The 18310-nt window shown below is 45.7% G+C and overlaps 3 protein-coding genes across 3 annotated transcripts in view; 2 read left to right on the top strand and 1 right to left on the bottom strand.

The window, feature by feature from the left end:
- Window positions 1-18310, bottom strand: part of LOC143955908 (uncharacterized) — an 865587-nt gene that overhangs the window by 607701 nt on the left and 239576 nt on the right. The gene's annotated exons all lie outside the window — the stretch shown is intronic.
- Window positions 1-18310, top strand: part of LOC143955348 (uncharacterized) — a 316606-nt gene that overhangs the window by 91906 nt on the left and 206390 nt on the right. The window lies entirely within an intron of this gene.
- Window positions 1-18310, top strand: part of LOC143955351 (uncharacterized) — a 68297-nt gene that overhangs the window by 38354 nt on the left and 11633 nt on the right. Inside the window, 3 exon segments of the mRNA XM_077465417.1 lie at window positions 8603-8734; window positions 8846-8987; window positions 10439-11782. Of these exon segments, the coding sequence (XP_077321543.1) occupies window positions 8603-8734; window positions 8846-8987; window positions 10439-11782 (1618 nt within the window).

Genomic DNA, 18310 nt, shown 5'->3' with positions numbered 1-18310 from the left:
ACACCCCCAGTGGTGATTAAAAACCACCAAAAGAAAGCTCTATTTGTGGGAACAAAATGATAAAAATGTCGTATGGGTACAGTGTTACATGACCGCGCAATTGTTGTTCAAAGTTGGACAGCGCTGAAAGCTGAAAATTGTCCTGGACAGGAAGGGGGTAAAATTGCCCGGTAAGTAAGGGGTTAATGTTGCTAGCAGTTTTGGAATATCCCAAACCCCGAGTTCTACAAGCAATTCTTTACAAAAGACAATCCCCGAGACTGTTTATTGGAGTCGGAGTGAATGGACAGTTGCTTGGGTGACTGGGGGGCCTCTGTACTGTTTGGGAAAGTACTGTGGCTCCTGCGGGGGGGAGCACTACACATCTATAAGAATATACAGTACATACACACACAGCACAAGGTCATGTTCACACTACGAGACGTTTCTCTGAGCTGCAGTTCCTCTGAGCTCCACAAGATGGTGATCTCACTTCTACCCAGACAGGAAGTCTCTATGGAAGACAGGAAGTGATGTCAGGTACAGATAAGACACTCCTTGTGATTACGAGGTAGAGGTGACGTGGCTGAAATTGGCAGCAGAGGAGGTAATAAGTTCTTATTTTCTATTTTTTTAACCCCGTCATGTTCCGTCCTCTTCCTCCATAGTCACTGTGACGTCTTTTATCTCCAGCAGATGATGATACACACATATATTATTATTAATATACAGGATTTATATCACACCAACAGTTTGTACAACTTCTATGGAAGACAGGAAGTGATGTCAGGGACAAACAGGAAGAGATGTTAGATAAAGACAGGAATTTCCTTGAGGTACAATTAACAGAGGAAACATTTTTTGAAGTGGCAGTAGAGGAGGTAATAAGATCTTATTTTCTATTTACACCCAGTAACCCCCCCGTCATGTCCGTCCTCTTCCTCCATAGTCACTGTGACGTCTTTTATCTCCAGCAGATGACGATACACACATATATTATTATTATTATACAGGATTAGGATTTATATAGTGCCAACAGCTTTCACAACGCCTTACAAATAGTTAGTCTTATTCAATTTCCCCAGTAGAATAGAGGGTAAAATGTCCAACAGGACTGGTGATGCCCCTCAGTGCACATCCTGCACCATGTATGCGTTCCTTGATGAGCCAATCGAGGGCGCATCCTGCTGTGGGCGATGTGAGCGAAATTGTTTCTCTGGAAGCCCAGATCTTGGATCTGAAGAATCGAGTAGCAACACTTAGAAGTAGGGATGAGCTTTCTGTTCAGGTCGAACATGAGTTCGACTCCAACATTGGTTGTTCGCCCGTTCGGCGAAAAAAACACAATGGACCATTCGTACAAATTCGAGCGGCGCGTAATGGCCCATAATTCACTGCAGGAGCGAGGTGAATTGCTGTATGATGATTGGCCAGAGCATGCACCATGACCTGCACGCTTTGGCCAGTCACAGTGCCCTCAGCTAAGAGAGACATAATTTGCCAAAGGCAGGGTGCCTTTTGCCAATCATGGCTCAGGGGGACGAAGTCCACGCCCCACACTATATAAGGCTGCCTGCACTTCGGCCTCGTGTAGTGTGTTGTTGGCGTGGACGAAGAGAGAGTCTCATTTAGATTGAGCAGGCAGGCAGATTATTCATTTAGCTGCAGTGTATTTAAAATTTATATATACACTGTATCCAGTTTAGCTATATCTGACTGCAGTCCTTTCCTGGTGTACTGTTTCTAATATACTTCAGGCAGGCAGGTGATTCAGTTAGCTGCAGTGTATTTAATATATATCCACTGTATCCAGTTTAGCTATATCTGACTGCAGACCGTTCCTGGTGTACTGTTTCTAATATACTTCAGGTAGTGTATACAGTGCTGTGCACCCATAGTGCAGTTGCTCATACTTTTCTGGTGGTCAATACAGTACACACATAGTTGTTGTTATACTTCTGTTGGTGTACACAGTACCGTGCACCCCTAGTGCAGTTGCTGCTACTTTTCTGGTGGTGTACACAGTACACAATACATACAGTGCACCCATAGTTGCTATTAGACTTCTGGTGGTGTACACAATACTGTACACCCCTAGTGCAGTTGCTACTACTTTCCTGGTGGTGTACACAATACAGTGCAACCATAGTTGTTATTCCACTTCTGTTGGTGTACACAATACCATGCACCCCTTGTGCAGTTGCTACTACTTTTCTGGTGGTGTACACAATACATACAATGCACCCATAGTTGTTATTATTACACTTCTGTTGGTGTACACAGTACCGTGCACCCCTAGTGCAGTTGCTACTACTTTTCTGGTGGTGTACACAGTTACAATACACTGTAGTGTGGTTTTGCTAAACAAAATTTACAGCATGTCCGGAAGGCCACCAAGGAGAGGCAGACGCTCACAGGCCACTAAAAGAGGGCAAGCAGGCTCTGTGTCAACAGTGCTAGTCGTGGACATGGTGCATCCTTAGCACGTGGCCTTGGGGCACACTTGTCCTTTTTTTCTGCAGCTGGCCATGTTATTGAGCCACAACATGCAGAAGATTTAGTGGAATTGATAACAAAGCCGTCCTCATCCTCTGTCACCCAGGCTCAGAGTAGGTTTTCTGCCAATGCAGCTGCCAAAATGGCCTATTCTATTGGCTCCATGTCAACAGTCGCTCTTTTCCTAGCGACACTATCATGCACGGAGGAGTCCCCCGAACTATTCGACCACAGTGTCGGGTACATGCTGCAGGAGGATGCACAGCGATTTGAAGGCTCCAATGATTGTACCCAGGTTGAGAAAGACAGTAATGTGAGCGCAGAGAGAGGGAAGGCCCAAGAAGGACAAGAAACTGGCAGTCATGTTCCCCCAGCTGCAGCATACTGCCAAGTTTTCTCCAGTGATGAGGAGGGAGGGGATGATGAGGTCACTGACTCTACTTGGGTGCCAGATAGAGGAGGAGGCACATCTCCAACGAGGCAGGATGCCCTCCAGGGGGCAGCTTAAGGGCAGCCACCCTATTGCATCACACCGCAGAGCTAAGCAGGTGTAGGGCGCTGCTGACTCCACGCATATTTTCAAAAGTTCTTTGGTGTGGGCCTTTTTTGACACGTGTGCAGCAGATCACACCGTTGCTGTTTGCAACATATGTCTGAAGCCTTTCAAACATGGCCAAAACAGCAGCTGCTTGGGCACCACATGCTTGACCAGACATATGACGACCTCCCATGCAGTCCATTTTCATCAACACTTAAAAGAGCCACATCAAAGAACAAGGCGGACCTCTCCTTGCTCCTCATCAGCTGTGATCTCCAACCCTACTATACCTCCAGTCCTCTCAGAAACCTGCACTAAGAGGAATGAAGGTATAGAAATAGGTGTCCCAAGTACTTGTGGCCGATCTGCTAGCGGTGCACCAACATCCGATTTTAGCAGGCAAATTTTGCTAAACCGTCAAAAGAAATGCTCAGCGTCTGAATGCTAGCTTGGCCAAATTGCTAGCACTGCAACTGCTGCCTTTTCAGCTGATAGACTGTGCCCCCTTTTGTGAATTTGTGGAATGTGCGGTACCTCAGTGACAGGTTCCCAAACACCATTTCTTTTCACGGAAGGCCATTCCGGCTCTCTACCAGCATGTGGAAGTCAATGTCTTGGTCTAGTTGGACAGGGCAGTCAGCAGTAAGGTGCATATTACCGCTGACTCATGGTCTAGCAGGCATGGACAGGGATATTACCTTTCCTTCACGGAGCTCTGGGTAAGTCTGCTGGCAGCTGGGAAGGATGCAGGACAGGGTTCAGTATTGTTGGAGCTTGTTCCGCTACCATGCCTCCAAAATGCTAGGGGTGATTCTGCCACAGCTCTCTCCTCCACCCCCTCCTCTTCTTCTTCCTCTATGGTCTCTTCCTCTGCAGATTTCTCCTCTGAACCAGCGGTGCTCTGTAAGCGTTCAAGGGGCTACGCAAGCACTCAGGCAAAAAGATGCCATACAGTGCTTGAGCTGGTGTGCTTAGGGGACAGGAGCCACACTGGGGAAGAGATTCTGTCAGCTCTGCAGGGGCAGGCTCAGAGGTGGTTGATGCCACTCCAGCTTTAGCCAGGAATGGTTGTATTATGCGACAATGGTACCAACCTCCTCTCCACCCTCCGACAGGAACACTTGACCCATGTTCTCTGTTCGGCTCAAGTCCTGAATTTGGTGGTGCAGTGGTTCTGGAGCAGGTATCCGGGCTTAGAGGATCTCCTAAAGACAGGCCTGGAAAGTCTGTAGTAATTTCCACCGGTCATATAATGCCAGTGCTTGGCTGGCTGACCTTCAAAAGGAATGCAACCTGCCCAAGAACCGCCTCATTTGTGACATGCCCACCAGGTGGAACTCAACATTGGCAATGCTGCAGTGGCTGCACATGCAGCAGAGGGCTATCAATGAGTACCTGTGTGAGTATGGCACCAGGACAGGGTCAGGGAGCTTGGCTTTTTTTCGCCACGCCAGTGGCTACTGATCAAGAATGCATGCACTGTCCTGTCACCATTTGAGGAGGCCACGTGGATGATGAGCATTGACAGTGCATGCATCAGTGATACTGTGCCTCTTGTCTTCCTGTTGGAGCACACGCTTCATAGAATAATGGACAGGGCACTTGAGGCAGAACAGCAGAAGGAAGAGGAGGACTTCCTTAACTCTCAAGGCCCCCTTTATCCAGATAGTATTCCTGCGGGCCCGCCGATCACACAGGAAGAAGAGGAGGAGGAGGATTGTGTCAGCATGTAGCTGGAGGATAACACTCGGCATCAGCAGCAGTCTTCAAGGGATCGTTTTCAGTCCCCAGAAACCCATGGAGTTGTATGTGGCTGGGAGGAGGTGGTTGAGGATCATGTGATCCTGTCAGAAACCATGAATTAGACCGAGACAGAAGTACAATTAAATCACACTTGTTTATTAAATAAAACTAAAAAGGTAAATACAAAAAGCGTAGTCAGAGCATAGCCAGAGTCCAGTAACCGCATTGAGTAGTCAGCCAGGCCAGAAGTCAGGGATCCAAATAGAGCACAGCAAGCAGGATAAGGAGCCAGAAGGGATGTCAGCAAGCCAGTCTTTACTGCAGGAGATGGTTTCTTGTGATGTGACCAAGGCAAAGGCAGAGGTGAAGTGAGCTGGACAGCTTTAAGTAGGCAGGCCAGACGAGCATGATCAGGAACAGTTGGTCACTGTGGAGAGAGATGAGAGTTGGCAATTAGCCAACAGCTGAGCAGCCAGCCCAGAGAAGGAAGGGCTAAGATAGCCCTAACAGATCCTTAGTGACCCAGAGAACTCCGGATCGAATGCCTCTGCAAACCTACGCTGCATGGCCTCCCTGACCCTGCAAAGCCTGCGAAAAGACTCTAGGATTTGTGGTATCAAGGAGAGGGATCATTACTGGCTGGCAATCCGTCTTGATACACGTTACAAGGGTAAGGTTGCAGAAATTATCCAGCCTTCGCAGAGGATGAAACATCTTCGGGAGGCCTTGCAGAAAGGTTTGTGCAATGCGTTTCCAGAGCCTGGGAGGTTACAACTTTCTAGTGCTGGACAACGTGTTACTGAGGCTTCATTCAGTCACAGAAAGAGCGGTGGAGAATGTGGCCGGCTGACCGATGCCTTCAGACAATTCTTCAGTCCTCAGCGCCAAGGTCTGATCAGTTCCAGCAACCATCGCCAGTGTCTGAATTACATGGTGCAAGAATATCTAGGGGCAAGATGAGAGTTGGAGACCTTTCCAACAGAACATCCATTGGATTGGAGGATGGACCACTGGCCAGAGCTGGTTCAATATGCAATTGAGCTACTGGCCTGTCCTGCATCCAGCGTTCTTTCTGAATGCACATTCAGTGCTGCTGGAGGCTTTGTAACTGATCACAGAGTGCGCCTGTCCACAGACTCTGTTGATCGGCTCACATTCATAAAAATGAATCAGTCTTGGATCACCAACTACCAAGCACCTGATGCTGATGTAACTGATTGATTTTTACTATGGATGTGGGATCCCTTGAAGACTGCATATGCTGAGTGACTATCCTATTATGCTGAGTGACTATCCTATTCCTCCCCAATCTTCATGATGATGGCTTCTAAGAATATTTTTGGTTCAGGGCACCACCACCACTGCCTAAGGCCCAATTTTTCTGCCCGTGTTTAACAGGGGTGTGTAATTACAATTCTTGATCTAATATTTCAGAGCAGGGCTCGTTCCTGCACTCAACAAGAGAATCTGTGAGGTGTTACAGTGTTGTGGCACCACCACCGCCTAAGGCCCAATTTTTCTGCCCCTGTTTAACAGGGGCATGTAATTACAATTCTAGATATAATATTTCACAGCAGGGCCTGTTCCAGCACCCACCAAGAGTAGCTGTGAGGGCTTACAGTGTTCTGGTACCACCGACACCTAAGGCCCAATTTTCCACAGAGTGTATAGGGCAGGCCGTATAGTATATACAGGCGGTCGCCTATTTTCAAATATCCAACTTACAAATGACTGCTACTTACAAACGGAGGAAGACAACAGGAAGTGAGAGGAAATCTACCCCAAGAAAGGGAAATTCTCTCCTGTAAGAGTTAATATGGGAAAAAGGTCTCTCCACTGATGCTTTATCACCAATCCTTGTTTCCCTAATAACACAAAATTTTCAAAATCCAATTGTCATTGGGACAGAAAGTGAGGTGAAATCTTCTGAACAAGGGCACAGACAGCAAATCAAATGTTACAGGGGTGATAACCCTTCCCTATGTTATCCAAAAAGCTTAAAAATATATATTTTTTTGGCTGGAGCTACACTAACAAAATGTACCAAATTTCTAATTACAAACAGATTCAACTTAAGAACAAACCTACAGTCCCTGTCTTGTTTGTAACCCGGGGACTGCCTGTATACTGCTGCTTTTCAGAGTATATAGGGCCTGGGGGCCCCACGCCTTTTTTTTTTATTTGGGCGTGGGGTTCCCCTTAATATCCATACCAGAGCCAAAGGGCCTGGTAATGGGCTGGGGGGACCCATGCCATTTTTCTCAATGATTTTCATCTATATTGCCGGAACCCGATAATACATTACAGCTGCAAGCAGTTTTACTTTTATTCCTTTAGAAATGTCATTTTGTGCAGGGACTGTTCTAAACACGGGAAACATGCGCCACTTTACAGGCATACTATAGACACACCCCCAGGCACGATATTTAAAGGAATATTTCGCTTTTATTGTTTCACTTTAAGCATTATTAAAATCACTGCTCCCGAAAAAAACAGCAGTTTTTAAAACTTTTTTTTGCATTGATCCATGTCCCCTGGGGCAGGACCTGGGCCCCCAAAAACTTTTTATGACAATAGCTTGCATATTACCCTTTAAAATGAACACTTTTGATTTTTCACGTTCGTATCCCATAGACTTTAACGGGGTTCGCACAAAATTTTTTGACTGTTCGTATGTTCTGCCGCGAACCGAACCGGGGGGGGGGGGTGTTCAGCTCATCCCTACTTGACAGTGAGGAGACAGGAATTGTATTTTTGGAGGGCAGATGTATCCTGGTTAAAGTCCTTCTAAGAACTAGTCTTATGCCATAGGTGCTCAAGACTCCTCCTCCCAATGTCCCTCCAATCAGAGAATCCTATGACATCACACTGACCTCACAGCTCCTCCTCTTAATATCCCTCTATCCGACCCTTTTTTCTGATGCTCTTAGGATGTGGGCCGGCCCCTGACCTCCTCACTTTCAAAGTAGGGCTGTTGGACCTCCATTGTATGTAATATCAGAAACCTCAACATGAAGTGGGGTTTAAATAAAGAGACCTGACCAGTGAGGTGAGGAGGATTCTGGGAATGTCATTTGATTTTTCTATTTGTGTTCAGATCTAGAGTTTTCCTCCTGTGAAGTCTGGAGATCACATGACCATCACATTGCCTCCACCTCCCTCCCTGATAGAATAGAGAAATACAAAGAAGATTCTAGAAGTCACCAGAGAGATCATCGAGCTGCTGACAGGAGAGGAGAGCGGAGCCGGGAAGGACGTCATGATGGCCAATCAGCCGCCCCTCACATCACCGGGTAAGAGGAGACTTTATTGTAAAGGAGAGAGCAGTACGGAGGCTCCACCTAGATCCTCCATCATCTGATAAACACATAGAAACAATGTATTCAGTCAGTGTGTGTGTTTCCTACAGATGGATCCAGTAATGGGAACCCACCAGAGAGATGTCCCCGTCCTCTGTATTCCCGGGATTCCACACCGGAAGATCACACCATCCCCCACCATCATCAGGTAGATGAGGAACAATCACTGATAGTATCATTAGGATCTGTACATTATCTGCATTGTTACCATTGATGTCATTTTTATTATATATTCAGAGTGGAAACCTGAGAGATCCTAAAGTTGAGGTTAAAGAAGAGATAAAAGAGGAGGATGATGATGATGGGGGGATGGAGGAGACAGAGCATCATCAGGTAGATGATTGACAATTATTGGTAGTTCTGATTTATACACAGCATGATTGTTATAATGAATGTTTTATTATATATTCAGAGTGGAAACCTCGGGGATGATAATATTGAGGTTAAAGAAGAGTATAAAGAGGAGGATGAGGAGTATGGAGTGATGGAGGAGTTTTCAGAAGGACACAAGGATATGATGGAGCCACCAAATACCAGGAACCCACCAGAGAGATGTCCCCGTCCTCTGTATTCCCGGGATTCCACACAGGAAGGTCACACCATCCCTCAATGTTACAAGGTTGGTGGATCGGAGTATCTAGAAACAACGTTTTCATTTTTTTAAGTGATCTTTCAATGATAAATCTTCTATCTTACAGATGATATTTTCTCTCTCATTTTCTTGGTTTAGAGTGGAGATCCAATGGATATAGAATTTGAGATGAAATCAGAAGAAGAAGAGAGGTATGTGAGGGATGATCAGCAGTCTATGGAGGAGGATGGAATAACGGGGACATTTATAGAGGAGGACACTCCTACAGAGATCAGCACAGGTGGGTCATTAACACTAAATCCATTCCTCCACCCATACTGCTCACTGATTGGTCCAGAGTAGGGCGGGGGCTGGGTGATATCAGCCTGTAATCCCCTGGTCACTTTCCTGAGCTGTGTTCCCCGTCCTGTATTCCTGGATTTCTCTCCGATAATCTTCCTTCTCTGTGCTGCCGACACAATTTATGTATCTAGACTGGATTTATGGAGATTCTGGGGTTCAGCCAGCAGCACAATGTTGTATTTCACCATAGACATCAGCCTAGGCACCTGGGGTATTTATCTTGGGTCTTCTGCCCTATGCCTGGGTCTAGCAAGTCTATGGCAGAGTAATCTGTGACGTCGGGGGGGCAGGGTCACCCGTTTACATCACCGGGTGGCCCCGCCGTTGCCTATATAACAGTTGTCAAGCGAAAAGACGGCAGTCATGGGGAGGCGGAGTTTTTTCCTTTTTTTCGGGACCACCGGACACCGTGATTGTCGATAGATTTACATCAGGGGACATTTTTTTTTAATAAAGGAATTGTCCAATACTGTCTCCTGTCCTTTTTACTTTTTTGACACTTATTTGGTGAATAAATAGGGGTACAATGTACCCGATACCCATTCACATGGGGGGGAGAACGGGAACTTGGGGCCGATGATATCCGATAAGCACCCTGCCCGCAGATCCCCACAACCACCGGGCAAGGGTTGTGGTGATTAGGCCCTTGTCCCCATCAACATGAGGACAAGGTGCTTTGGGGAGACCCCAAAGCACCCTCCCCATGTTGAGGGCATGTGGCCAGGTAAGGTTCTGGATGGGGTGGGGGGGACTCGAATATCGGGCTCATCACTATTGCATACTCCTGACCCCTGCACTATATACCCTGTGTTGCACTTTACATACTCCTGACTTCTGCTCGATATACTCTATGTTGTACATAACATACAGGCTTTTCCATGGTGATAATAATGTGAAAACTTCCTCCAACTTTGGAACCTTTAACAGAAAGTGATAATGGGGGAGGAGTCAATAACCCAATGATGGGGGTCTTCAGGATCAGTCCAGTCTTCATCTTGGTTGTTCTCCCCCCATCCTCACTCTCTGACCTCTGGTGGGGCTCAGCCCCGCTGTTATTCATGACTAAATCATGGAGTAAATAAGGAAGTGCAGGACTTCTTGTGTTGGGAAGATGGCAATGAGTGATAGAGGGGGAGGGGACACTCGTCCTATAATCCCCTCATCACTATCACTCCTATAGAAGACAGTTCTCGTTGTTTCCTCCCTCTCTGACTAAGGTCCATGAATAAAGAAATGATCTGGTAGGAGATCAGAGGACCCATTTACTAGTTACCTTGAGGGGGGAATTGTAAGATCCTCAGAGACAAAGCTGCCTGATGTGGGCGGAGTCCTGGTTTAGGGGAACCAATCAGCTCATGTCTAGTAATAATCTTTGTATTTCTATTTTAGTAGATGGACGGGAGATGAGGAAAACCTCAGAGGATTGTCTCACTTTGTCTCCAGACTGTAAAGTAGAAGATGAGGACATCACACAGTATAGTCCAGGAGAAAACCCGACTACCTCAAATGTCCATCCGGCACCACACAGTGTAGATGGACCATCGTATTCCTCTTATCCTGAGGAACCTCAGACTGTGCGGGACGGTGCCGGACCATCGTATTCCTCTTATCCCGAGGAACCTCAGACTGTGCGGGACGGTGCCGGACCATCGTATTCCTCTTATCCCGAGGAACCTCAGACTGTGCGGGACGGTGCCGGACCATCGTATTCCTCTTATCCCGAGGAACCTCAGACTGTGCGGAACGGTGCCGGACCATCGTATTCCTCTTATCCCGAGGAACCTCAGACTGTGCGTGACGGTGCCGGACCATCGTATTCCTCTTATCCTGAGGAACCTCAGACTGTGCGGGACGGTGCCGGACCATCGTATTCCTCTTATCCCGAGGAACCTCAGACTGTGCGGGACGGTGCCGTCCTTCCAACACATAAGAAGTTTCCCTGTACTGAGTGTGGGAAGTGCTTCTATTATAAATACAGACTTAATGTACACAAAAGAACTCACACAGGTGAGAAGCCGTATTCCTGTCCTGAGTGCGGGAAATGTTTTTCACAGAAGCCCAATTTTGACACACATCTGAGATCTCACACGGGGGAAAAGCCGTTTTCCTGTTCTGAGTGCGGGAAATGTTTTTCAAGGAAGTGCTATCTTTCCGCTCATCAGAAAGTGCACACGGGGGAGAAGCCGTATTACTGTCCTGAGTGCGCGAAATGTTTTTCACAGAAGTCCCATCTTTCTTATCATCAGAAAGTGCACACGGGGGAGAAGCCGTATGTCTGTTCTGAGTGCGGGAAATGTTTTTCACGGAGGTCCCATCTTTCTTATCATCAGAAAGTGCACACAGGCGAGAAGCCGTATGTCTGTTCTGAGTGCGGGAAATGTTTTTCACATAAGTCTGCTCTTTTCCACCATCAGAAGTTGCACACGGGGGAAAAGCCATATTCTTGTTCTGAGTGTGGGAAATGTTTTTCAGTGAAGTCCAGTCTTTCCACACATCAGAGATTGCATACCGGGGAGAAACCGTTATCCTGTCCTGAGTGCGGGAAATGTTTTACAGTAAAGTCCTCTCTTTCCGATCATCAGAAATTGCACACGGGGGAGAAGCCATACTACTGTCCTGAGTGCGGGAAATGTTTTTTACGGAAGTCCTATCTTTACGATCATCAGAAAGTGCACACAGGGGAAAAGCCATATTACTGTCCTGAGTGTGGGAAATGTTTTTCACAGAAGTCCAATCTTTCCAGTCATCAGAGATTACACACGGGGGAGAAGCCATATTCCTGTCCTCAATGTGGGAAAAGTTTTGCACGTAAATCAAGCCTTGAAAGACATCAGAGATCTCACACAGGGGAGAAGCCGTATTCCTGTCCTGAGTGAGGGAAATGTTCCTCACTGAAGTCCTGTCTTCCTGTACATCAGGGGTCCCACCCAACCCTCGAGGTGTATTAGTGCGGGAAATGTCTTGTATATGAATGTTGCTGGACATGTGGGGAAGAAGCACCCCCTGATATACACCTCAGATATACTCCATGGCTGATCTCCATCATGGAAGAAACAGTTGATAAGGAGATCAGAGATCACCAAAGACATGGATGAAGTGTTGTACCGTGTCGGCCATTGATAGCAGGAGAAAAATAAAAATGGAGTCATTACCTCTCATTGGCTGAGTACATTTTGTGGGGGAAGATTTCACAAACACTTACAGGTCTGTTTCTAAAACCTTTGTTGAATGAATGTGACGCGCATTCCTCCAGCCATGACAAATATTCGCCATATTTATATAATACAGTGATTTGGGTTTTTTTTTTTTACAATTATTGGCTCCATCTAGTGGCCATATTGTGTTATTTCTCTATTTTTAGGAATTAAGTTTTTTCAGGAAAAAATTATGGCCACTAGATGTAGCTGTCGATTATAGGAAATTATTGTTTTTATTGAATCGGGGGCAGAATTCGGGACGGCTGGGAAACGATTGTAACATTATTCTTCCCCCCCCCCCCCATTCACACAGAAGGAATGTACACGCACTTCCCCCCGGAGAACGTTTACACCACATTTTTTTTATGGATGGACCCCCTAGACCCGCCCTTTTCCTGACACTTTTTGTTTACAAGTTAAAATCTGTATTTTGTTGCTAGAAAATTACTTATAACCCCCAATCATTATATGCCGTATATATATATATATATGATATACTGTGTATATATAGTGCTGTGAAAAAGTTTTTGCCCCCCTTCCTGATTTTTTTTATTTTTTATTTTTTTTGCATATTTCTCACACTTAAATTATTCAGATCATCCAACAAATGTTAATATTACACAAAGATAATCCGAGTAAATACAAGACGCAGTTTTTAAATTATTATTTCATTTATTAAGGGGGGAAAAAAATCCGTTCAAACCTGCCTGGCCCTATGTGAAAAAGTAATTGCCCCCTCCCATGCTGAATTCATGAATGAACTGTGATTAACCACAATTTTCTTTTGGAAACCTGAGACAAATTTCACTTGCCACGCCCAGGCCAGATTACTGCCAGAGCTGTTGAATCAAGAAGTCACATGAATAGAAGCTGACAAAGCGAAGCGCGCCAACAGATCACAAAAAGCCGCACATCATGTCACAATCTAAAAAAAATCAAGAACAGATTAAAAAACAAAGTAATGTACATGTATGGGTCTAGGAAGGGTTTCAAACCCCATTTCTAAGGCTTTGGGACTCCAGTGAACCGCGGTGAGAGACGTTATCCACAAATGGAGATAACTTGGAAGAGTGGTGAACCTTCCCAGGAGTGGCCAACCAAAAATTACTCCAAGAGCACGACGAGGACTCATCCAGGAGGTCATAAGAGACTCCAGAACAACATCTAAAGACCTGCAGGCCTCACTTGCCTCGGGTAAGATCGGTGTTCGTGATTCAACAATACGAAAGAGACTGGGCAAAAATTGGAGATAACTTGGAACGGTGGAGAACCTTACCAGGGGTGGCCGGCCTACAGAAATGACTAAATAAGAGCATGACGAGGACTCATCCAGGAGGTCATAAAAGAACCCGGAACAACATCTAAAGACCTGCAGGCCTCGCTTGCCTCGGGTAAGATCGGTGTTCGTGATCCAACAATACGAAAGAGACTGGGCAAAAAATGGCGTCCATGGGAGAGTTCCAAGGCCAAAGCCATCGCTGACCTAAAAGAACACAAAGGCTCATCTCACATTTACCAAATATAAAACCATCTTGATTATCACCAAGACTTTTAGGCAAATATTCTGTGGTCTGATGAGACAAAAAAGTTACTTTTCGGAAGGTGTGCGTCCCGTTACATCTGGCCCAAAACGAATACGGCATTTCCTAACAGGAACATCATACCAACAGTGAGACATGGTGGTGGTAGCGTGATGGTATGGGGCTGCTTTGCAGCTTCAGGATCTGGAGGACTTACCGTAATTGATGGAACCATGAATTCTGAGCTCTACCAGAAAATCCTAAAGGAGAATGTCCGGCCATCAGTTCCTGACCTCGAGCTCAAGTGCACTTGGGTTATACAGCATGACAATGATCCGAAACACAACAGCAAGTCCACCTCCTAATGGTTCAAACAAAGCAAAATGTAGTGCATAAAAGGAGAGAAAGGTTGGGGCTTTGTATGAGACCATGACAATCCGGTACACAGGTCTCCATCCCTATTTTTTAAAGCAAAATGTAGGTTTTGGAGTCGCCTAGTCAAAGCCCGGACTTAAATCCAATTGAAATGCTGTGTCTTGACCTTACACAGGCCGTTCATGCTGGAAAATCCTCCAATGTGGCTGAATTAAAACAATTCTGCAAAGAAGAGTGGGCCAAAATTGCTCCACAGCGATGTGAAAGACTCATTGCCGGTTATCGCAAACGCTTGATTGCAGTTGTTGCCGCCAAGGGTGGCACAACCAGTTATTAGGTTTAGGGGGGCAATTACTTTTTCACATAAAGCCAGGCAGGTTTGGACAGCTTTTTTGCCTTTTATAAATGAAACCATCATTTAAAAAAAAACAATTGCACAGAATAGAATATAAACGTCTTCCGAAATTCGAATTTTGAATGCTGTAGAATAAATTCTAATTTGAATGTCGATTTAGAATTTTCCAAATTCGGTCGCATTGAATTCAATTCATCCGAATTCAGAAAATTTGAATCGAATGAGTTAAACAAAGTTACCTAATTTAACTAAAGAAAATAATTTAAATTACGAATCGAAAAACAAAAATGTTTTCATTTTGCACATGTCTATTCACAGCTTCTCCGGTCACAGAGATCAGGAACGATGACACTGAACCCGGAAGTGACCCAATACACATCACTTCCGGGTTCATTCTAGCTAGGGGTGATGAGCGAGCGGAGGTTCTCTGGTCTCTCTCTCCTCTACCATGCTGGTGCCTGGAGGTGGGCTATTGGCGTCCAGGTAAACATGGTGGGGGGGGGTCTGGGGAGCCATATAGAGGTTACAATCCTGTGACGATGTCTGAGAGCGCACTTATCCTTCACCAGAATGTTCCAGAAGAAATTACTGCTGGTCTCTGTGACAAATGACTCCATCATTGTAGGTAGGTTGGGGGAAGGTTTCCCTGAGCATCGCAATTTGGTGTTTGGCCATTTCCACCATTGGCCATGTCTGTAAAATATTTTATCCTCGTGTTTGCCGAGACTCTGATACCGGATTGGTAATATCATAGATTTCCATAACCAAGAATGAGATGAGGAAGGAAAGATTTCTGGCTTCGCTCACAGCTTTACTGTCAGATCTAAGGGATCCACCAATGTTCTCCGGGCAGTACAATACGGGGCCAAATGTATTTTTTCCCTGGGGGTTAAGCCTGAGTGACAATGGGACAAGAACCCCCTTATATCAGAGGTCAGTGTAGTGGTCCCTTACATTGGTGACCAATGAGAGAAGAACTCCTTTATATCAGAGGTCAGTGTAGAGATCCATTGGTGACCAATGGGGGAAGAACCCCCTTATATCAGTGTGGTGACCAATGGGAGAAGGACCCCTTTATATCAGTGGTCCGTGTAATGATCCCTTACATTGGTGACCAATGGGGGAAGAACCCCCGTTGATCGGCTTTTCCTCACTCGCGTCTGACAGACCCGAGTAGAGGAGAGCCGATCGGCAGCTCTCCTGACAAGGGGGGGGGGGTCTGCGCTGATTGTTTATCAGCACAGCCCCCCATCGGATGCCCACATCGGACCAACAGGGAAGCCGCCAGGACCAACAGGGAAGGGGGCAACATGTGGATGGCCAGGTATGTACCCCATAGCCATCCACATGTGAAAATGAATGAATGAATGGGTACTGACTGGCACCATTATGCAACAAATGACATCAGTGATGTTCAGCATTGCAACTCATTAGTGTCATCAGTGCCCATCCGTGCCACCCATAAGTACCCATCAGTGTCACCCATAAGTACCCATCAGTGCCGCCTATGAATACACATCAGTGCTGCCTATGAGTGCCCATCAGTTCCACCTATGAGTGCCCATCAGTGCCTCATACCAGTGCCACCTATCAGGGCCCATCAGCGCCACCTCATCTGTGCCCATTAATGCCACCTTATCAGTGCCTGTCAGTGCAACCATATCAGTGCCCGTCATTGAAGAAGAAAAGGTACTTATTTACAAAAAAATGTTAACAGAAAATGTAGGTCTTTTTTTATTTGTTGCGCAAAAAATAAAAATCGCAGAGGTGATCAAATACCACCAAACGAAAGCTCTATTTGTGGGAACAAAATGATAAAAAATGTGGGTACATTGTAGCACGACCGTGCGATTGTCATTCAAACTGCGACAGCGCTGAGTGAGTCAATAATCGCCATCGCGTCACTTCCAGTTTCCATCTTCTCAACCCGGCCAATCAGAAGGCTGAAGATTTGGAACCCGGAAAGTTAACACGGAAGCCACGGAGGAGAGCTGTATCAGGGGAGCTGTGACCGTGGTCCGAGTGTCGACCTGGAGGGGTTTGTTTGTAAATTTGTATTATTTTTTTTCAAAATTGTTGATCTTTTTTTTTGTTTAGTAAATAATAACACCCCCAGTGGTGATTAAAAACCACCAAAAGAAAGCTCTATTTGTGGGAACAAAATGATAAAAATGTCGTATGGGTACAGTGTTACATGACCGCGCAATTGTTGTTCAAAGTTGGACAGCGCTGAAAGCTGAAAATTGTCCTGGACAGGAAGGGGGTAAAATTGCCCGGTAAGTAAGGGGTTAATGTTGCTAGCAGTTTTGGAATATCCCAAACCCCCGAGTTCTACAAGCAATTCTTTACAAAAGACAATCCCCGAGACTGTTTATTGGAGTCGGAGTGAATGGACAGTTGCTTGGGTGACTGGGGGGCCTCTGTACTGTTTGGGAAAGTACTGTGGCTCCTGCGGGGGGAGCACTACACATCTATAAGAATATACAGTACATACACACACAGCACAAGGTCATGTTCACACTACGAGACGTTTCTCTGAGCTGCAGTTCCTCTGAGCTCCACAAGATGGTGATCTCACTTCTACCCAGACAGGAAGTCTCTATGGAAGACAGGAAGTGATGTCAGGTACAGATAAGACACTCCTTGTGATTACGAGGTAGAGGTGACTTGGCTGAAATTGGCAGCAGAGGAGGTAATAAGATCTTATTTTCTATTTTTTTTAACCCCGTCATGTTCCGTCCTCTTCCTCCATAGTCACTGTGACGTCTTTTATCTCCAGCAGATGATGATACACACATATATTATTATTATTAATATACAGGATTTATATCACACCAACAGTTTGTACAACTTCTATGGAAGACAGGAAGTGATGTCAGGGACAAACAGGAAGTGATGTCAGGGACAAACAGGAAGAGATGTTAGATAAAGACAGGAATTTCCTTGAGGTACAATTAACAGAGGAAACATTTTTTGAAGTGGCAGCAGAGGAGGTAATAAGATCTTATTTTCTATTTACACCCAGTAACCCCCCCGTCATGTTCCGTCCTCTTCCTCCATAGTCACTGTGACGTCTTTTATCTCCAGCAGATGACGATACACACATATATTATTATTATTATACCGGATTAGGATTTATATAGTGCCAACATCTTTCACAACGCCTTACAAATAGTCTTATTCAATTTCCCCAGTAGAATAGAGGGTAAAATGTCCAACAGGACTGGTGATGCTACATCCTGCACCATGTATGCGTTCCTTGATGAGCCAATCGAGGGCGCATCCTGCTGTGGGCGATGTGAGCAAAACTGTTTCTCTGGAAGCCCAGATCATGGATCTGAAGAATCAAGTAGCAACACTTAGAAGTAGGGATGAGCTTTCTGTTCAGGTCGAACATGAGTTCGACTCCAACATTGGTTGTTCGCCCGTTCGGCGAAAAAAACACAATGGACCATTCGTACAAATTCGAGCGGCGCGTAATGGCCCATAATGCACTGCAGGAGCGAGGTGAATTGCTGTATGATGATTGGCCAGAGCATGCACCATGACCTGCACGCTTTGGCCAGTCACAGTGCCCTCAGCTAAGAGAGACATAATTTGCCAAAGGCAGGGTGCCTTTTGCCAATCATGGCTCAGGGGGACGAAGTCCACACCCAACACTATATAAGGCTGCCTGCACTTCGGCCTCGTGTAGTGTGTTGTTGGCGTGGACGAAGAGAGAGTCTCATTTAGATTGAGCAGGCAGGCAGATTATTCATTTAGCTGCAGTGTATTTAAAATTTATATATACACTGTATCCAGTTTAGCTATATCT

Source organism: Lithobates pipiens, unplaced genomic scaffold (genome assembly GCF_037356315.1).
Source record: "Lithobates pipiens isolate NorthernLeopardFrog02 unplaced genomic scaffold, aLitPip1_a1.2 Scaffold_35, whole genome shotgun sequence".
NCBI classification, from domain to species: Eukaryota; Metazoa; Chordata; class Amphibia; order Anura; family Ranidae; genus Lithobates; species Lithobates pipiens.
Note: the sequence above shows the minus strand (reverse complement) of the source record. Positions and strands in the feature narration are given on the sequence as shown.